Raw genomic sequence first — 6,174 nt, forward strand, 5'->3', positions numbered from 1 at the left:
AATTAATAAATAAGAAAATAAACTATAGGGGCCAGCATGAGATGTGGTGGTTAGGCTCTGGACTCCCACAGAGTTGACCCTGGTTTGAGTTCTGGACCTGACAACTTGCTTTCTCACTTTCCCTCAATCTTTCTCTGATGAGTGCATGTACCCTAATGCAAATTAAATAATAATAATAGTTAATAAAATAAATATTTTAAAAAAACTAATTAGGTATAATGTCATCCAATAGTGCTTTGGAGGGAATGACAGAGCTGGCTTTGTGGTACATACAGTACTAATACTCTGCTCAAGAGTCACTGAATTCTGGAGTTAGCAAGTGGCATGGTGGTTGAGGCACTGGACTCCCACTTGGCTGACTCTAAGTTTGAGTCCCAAACTTGGTGGTTTGCATTCTCTCTCTCCCCCTGTCAAATTGAATTATAATAATAATAAATTAATTAAATTAATAATTAAAAAAGAAGTCACTAGTGACAGTGTTTCAAATCTCCAACCCAGTCATACTGAAATACACTTATGTGTGGGTACCAGCCAAAGAGGTATAGGACGAAGAAGGGGAGTGTGGTGTGAGGAGTGTGTTATCACATGAAGCATGTGTTATCGCTCTATCTCAAATTGCATACACATGTGCACGATTATAAATTAGGGGAAAGAAAAGGACTGAATGGGCCCGCTGATGGTGTGGTATTGAAGGCACCATATCCCACAAAGCTGACTGCATTCTTCTGAGAAGTACACTGGTTGCATGTGTGCCCAAAATCCCAATAGGAGGGAGACATGGAAGAGAAGGGCCTAGGGTGTAACCATCCCCCACGGGAAGTGCATCCTCACTTTCTATCGCTCCCTGGGAAGTGCACAGGCACTCTAGCAAATTAAAAAAAAATAAAATGAAATAAAAAAAAAAGAATAAATGACATACCCGTACAAAGTAATCAAAAATCCCACTGCTTACGGTTACAAAGAATAACATTTGATCAGAATTTGTGGGAAAAAAATTGGTACATCTCCTACGGCCCTCTACTTGGCAGCAAATATTTGGACCATGACCCAGAAATCCACATCTAGGAATTCATCAGATATAACTGCACAAATGGGAAACACTGGCTACATGAAGTTATCACTGCACTTCTTATAACACCACCATTTATAAAGGAGCGAAACTATTTAAATGTACTCTGGTAGGGCCGGCAGGTGGCACAGTGCTTCAGGGTGCTGGGCTCCCACATGGCCAACTGCGGTTGGAGACCCGGACCTGGCGGCTTGCTTTCTCACTTTCTCTCTCTCTCACTCTGATCCTCTCTGGTCAAATTAAAATAAATAAACAGGGGCCAGCAGGTGGCAATGGTGGCTAAGGGCACTGGATTCCCACAGAGCTGACTGTGGTTCGAGTCCTGGACCTAGAAGCTTGCTTTCTCACTTTCTCTTTCTCTCTCCCTCTCCCTCTCTGATCAAATTAAAACAAAACAAACAAACAAAGTTAAATAAAAAACTCTTTAAAAATAAATAAGTAAACAAAGTTAAGTAAAAGTTAACTCTTTAAAAAAATGTACACTGGTAAGACAAGTTAAGGTTGTTACATTACTTATTTTGAAACAATGTATTGAGTATTCAAATAATGCTTTACAAAGTGAGCAACACAAGTCAAAACTCAACTCTGTGTAGGCTTGAGGGTGGACATAGGAGTGGTAGCAATGAAAATTTGGGGGTCAAGTTTAGGCTCTGCTTACTTTTGCTGAATACTATAGTCAAAAGGAAATGGAAAGATCACAAGCCAACTCCAAGGTAAACCACAAAACAACAAAAAACCTCAACAACGTAACTGAAAGTTAGAAATACTTACTGGGATCTTGTCATCTTCTCGTCGTCTTCGACCTCTGAAAAGAGTTCTCCTTTTAACAACAACAACAAAAAGGGGTAGGACAACTCTTAAGTTTCTTCAAATATAAACATTCTATCAAAGGTGGACAACTTATACTCTTAAGTACCCACATTTCCTAAATCTGGGGCTACTCTTCCCCATGATTTCTAAAAGATAACAATATTCTTTTGGGGCTGGCAGGTAACACAGTGGTTAAGGTGCTAGATTCCCACATGGTGAATGCGGTTTGAGTCCCAGATCCAGCGACGTGACGTGAACTCAGGCCAGGCATGCATGCATGTGTTCCCAAAATCACAAGAGGATGAAGAGTCTGCAGGGTGATCATCCCTCCTGGAGGGGTGATTTCTCACTTTCTCTTTTTCTATCTGTGCCTGTCTGTCTATCTGTCTCTGTCTAGCAAGCAGATGTGCCCTAAGGCACAAACCTCTTAAAAAATAAAAGAGGAGGAGGTGGGGAGAAGCAGGTGGTATGGTAGTTAGGGTGCTGGACTCCCACATAGCTGACCATGGTTCAAGTCTCAGACCTGGCCACTTAAAAACCACACATGTGTGTGTGCCCAAAATCACAAGAGGAGAATAGAGAAGAGATTGTACTAGGCTGACTATCCCTCCTCCTGAGAGGAGATATCTCCCTTTCCCTCTCAGTGTCTCTCTGCAACAACAAAAAAGAACAGGTCTGTTTTCACAGTAGCACTCACTCCACATTAAGCTTCCATTTAGGCAGGGTAATGCATTCCTACACTTTAGTAGAAGTTGACAGAAATTAAAACTACAAGGCAGATTGATATTTTATTTTCCTAAGATGTTCTTTCCTTAGTGAACTATAAAAAAAACTTCAGAATAACTTTTTAAACTTCTAGTTCAGAGATATACTGTACGCTATTTTTAAAAATAATTAAAGAACTATTAACTCATATGACTAATCTATTCAGTATAACTACACACTGATAATTAAGTTCAAATGGTCAAATCACCAGATCACGGTCTTCAAATACTCAGGCTGATGGGGGCCAGCATGGTGGTTAAAGCACTGTAATCCCACATGGCCAATCGTGGTTTGAGTCCCAGACCACCTGGTGGCTTGCTTTCTCTCTCTCTCTCACCCTGTCCCTCTTCGGTCAAATAAAAAAAAAATAAAATAAACAGGGTTAAATAAAATTTTGAAAACTTACATATTTAGAAAACCCAGGATGATCAAATAATTTTTTTTAAAGAATTACATATTTAGGGACCACCAGTTGGCATAATGGCTATGTCGCTGGACTCCCATGTGGTCGACCATGCTTCAAGTCCCGGGCCCGGTGGCTTGAACTCAAGCCAGGTGCATGTGTGTGCATGCCCAAGATCCTGAGAGGAGAATAGAGAAGGGATTGCGGAGTGGCCAACCCCCCACCCCCCGGGGTTAGTTATTTCTGTCTGTCTCTGTCTTTCTGGCAAGCACATGCACCCTATAACAGCAAAAACCTCTCAAAAAAAAAAAGAATTATGTGTTTAATTTTATTTATTCATTTATTTATTTTAATTTGACGAGAGGAGAGTGAAAAAGAGAGGGGAAGTGAGAAAGCAAGCCAGCAGGTCTGGGACTTGAACTGTGGTCAGCCATGTGGGAGTGTCCAGAGCCTTAAATACCTCCCCAACTGCTGGTCCTGATGATCATAGAATTTTAACATAACCACACTTCCTTACCTTCCTCTACTATAGTCCCCATTCTGTTCCACCTGTAAAGTAGGAGTCTCCTTTGGAAGATAAGTTTGTTCCTGATGGCCCATTAATGTAGGGTTATGCCGTTCTGTTGGAAAATTCCTGGAACTAGATCTATTCAATGGTCCATCCCCTAATGACACACAGCCCTCTGTTGAATGTTCTGAACCATTGGATGACCTAAAATGAGGCTTCACCCTATAAGAAATATAAGATTATATACATGAAAGAATAAATCAAGACAGAAAACTTTCTTCAGGTTAAAAAGTACCTTTGTGCTCTTCTATGATTTTCTAATAGTTAAACAAAAAGTTGTGACATTATAATAATCTAACCTTTTAAATGTGCCAGATGTATTATAGGCTAAGGATCCCTTTTCCAAGATGTCCAAAACCAGAAGTGTTTCAGATTATTTTTGCCTAGGTTTTGGAATATTTACATATACATATTTAATGAGTATCTTGGGGGAAAGTCCCAAGTCTAAACATGAAATTCATTTGTTTTGTACGTATCTTATACTAGACCTGACAGTAATTATATGTATTCTTTGTAGTAGCTGTATTTTTTTTAATTTTTTTATTGTTATTCATTATTTTGACCAGAGTGGGGGTGGCAGTGAGAAAGTAAGCCACCAGGTTCAGGACTTGAACTGTGGTTGATCATGTGGGAGTCCAATGCCTCAACCACCACGCCACTGCCAGCCCTGTAGCTGCAGTCTTACCATGTCTGAAGTAGTCAAGTTTCAGTTTATCAATGAGTCACTACCATATACTGTCAATGGGGACCAACTCCCCCTAAAACAAGAGTGAAAATTGTTTCTTGGGTCAGAGGAACCAATAACAAAAAAATATTAATTTTATAGATAAAGCATAGATATAAATGTTTTATGTAAGTAGATGCACTACTACCATCTTTGGTATTAAATTTTTAGATCATGAAAATCAGGAAACAAAACATGTAAAAAGACATGTATGGCAGCAATAATGAAAAGGGTAAGAAACACTGGAATAGGTTTTTTTTTTGAAAGGTTTTTGCTATCAGGCGTGTGCACTCGCCAGAGAGACAGAGAGACAGAAAGCAAGAAATCATCCCCCAGAGGGGATGGCCACACCTCAATCCATTCTCACCAAATGAAATTAGTTATTTAAACATGCCTTACAGAAGACCTGAAAAATACATAAATGCAATCAACAGCCTGGAATGGCATCATGCAATATGTAAAAAGCAAAACAAAACAAATCTGTCTCTAATAAAAGTAGCTTTATCTTGTAAAATGGATATACACAACTAGCTTCCCAAAACATTTCTAAGCAGCTGAAATGAGGGTAGAGTAATGAAGTGAAGACGCAGTTTAATCAATACTGAAAACATCTAAGGTAAGCCCTAGCAACTGAGGCTCTTGTTGCTTCTGCATTAGATTAACTGGGAAGCATGACATTTATATTTGGCCCATTGCTTCCAGTTTACATTCCTTATGTTTTTGTTTTTGTTTTGTTTTGTGTTTTTTTTTTTGGAGAGGTTTTTTTGCCATAGGGCGCGTGCGCTTGCCAGACAGAGACAGACAGAGAGACAGAAAGCGAGAAATCACCCCCCAGGGGGGATGGCCACGCCACAATCCCTTCTCCTCCATTTTCCTCTTGGGATCTTGGGCACGCACGCACACGTGCCTGGCGTGAGTTTTAAGCCACCGGGTCCGGGACGCAAACCGCGGTCGACTACGTGGGAGTCCAGCGACATAGTCATTACACTAACTGCTGGTCCCTACATTCCTTATGTTTAACAATATATTTTTCAGTTATGCATTTATCATACTCATAACATGCTGCCAATTCTAGTGGATCTGAAAAAGGATTTGAAATCTGGTTAAATATTATAAGAACAAAAATAAACATTAATTCCAACAGCATGCACAGCTGTTCATTATTCTGCGAAAACCATTAAAAACTATGTTAATATTATTCAAACTCAAAAAAAGACTACAAAGTTTGGCTGATATTCATATAAGAGAACATTTTCACAGATAAGTATTTTATGTTACAAAATATATTTTCACCAAACAGGAAGCAATTTTCAAAATACCTATATCTGAAGATGACCTCTAGAGGTAAATATGCGGTGTACAGATCTGCTCCTATCAGTTCGCTAAATTTTCACACTGGATTACAATGTGCTTAATAGGCAATTCATTAGGTTTCAACAGCCCTCAGATCTCATAATCTTACCCTTCACCGAGAGGGACTAACAATCTCAATCCAGGCAAAAGAGGGGGAAAAGGAAGAAAGAAGGGATATAAGGCAAAAAGAAAGGAGTAGGAAAGTGAAAGATAAATTGAGAGAGGTGGGAAAATGCCCGGACTTCTGAAAGTTAGTCCAAGTCTCTCTAAGTAGGACTGTGATCATCACTGGGCCATTTATACCCAAACTGGAAACGGAATCTCTAAAAGCTACTTTTTCCTTCACTACTTCATTAAGAAAGATAAGTATAATAAAATAAAGCCTTGGCAGCAGTCACTTCTTGGAAGAATGAGGTATGATTTTGGTTGGTGGTCAAAAAACTTTTTTTTTTTTTTTTTTTTTTTGAAAGGTTTTCTTTTTC

At 39.3% G+C, this 6,174-nt stretch overlaps 1 protein-coding gene across 9 annotated transcripts in view; it reads right to left on the bottom strand.

Annotated features, from left to right (window-relative positions):
- LARP4 (La ribonucleoprotein 4) overlaps nt 1-6,174 on the bottom strand; it is a 104,334-nt gene that overhangs the window by 14,061 nt on the left and 84,099 nt on the right. For 6 of the 9 annotated variants that reach the window (XM_027768167.1, XM_006168167.3, XM_006168171.3 and 3 more), the window contains 2 exons: nt 3,565-3,777; nt 1,841-1,889 (listed from right to left, as the gene is read on the bottom strand). In XM_027768167.1, the coding sequence (XP_027623968.1) occupies nt 1,841-1,889; nt 3,565-3,777 (262 nt within the window). The remainder of the gene's footprint in view (nt 1-1,840; nt 1,890-3,564; nt 3,778-6,174) is intronic. The other 3 variants (XM_006168166.3, XM_014584089.2, XM_006168170.3) reach the window with 3 other exon arrangements.

Source organism: Tupaia chinensis, unplaced genomic scaffold, assembly GCF_000334495.1.
Source record: "Tupaia chinensis unplaced genomic scaffold, TupChi_1.0 Scaffold145652_1, whole genome shotgun sequence".
Classification (NCBI taxonomy): domain Eukaryota; kingdom Metazoa; phylum Chordata; class Mammalia; order Scandentia; family Tupaiidae; genus Tupaia; species Tupaia belangeri.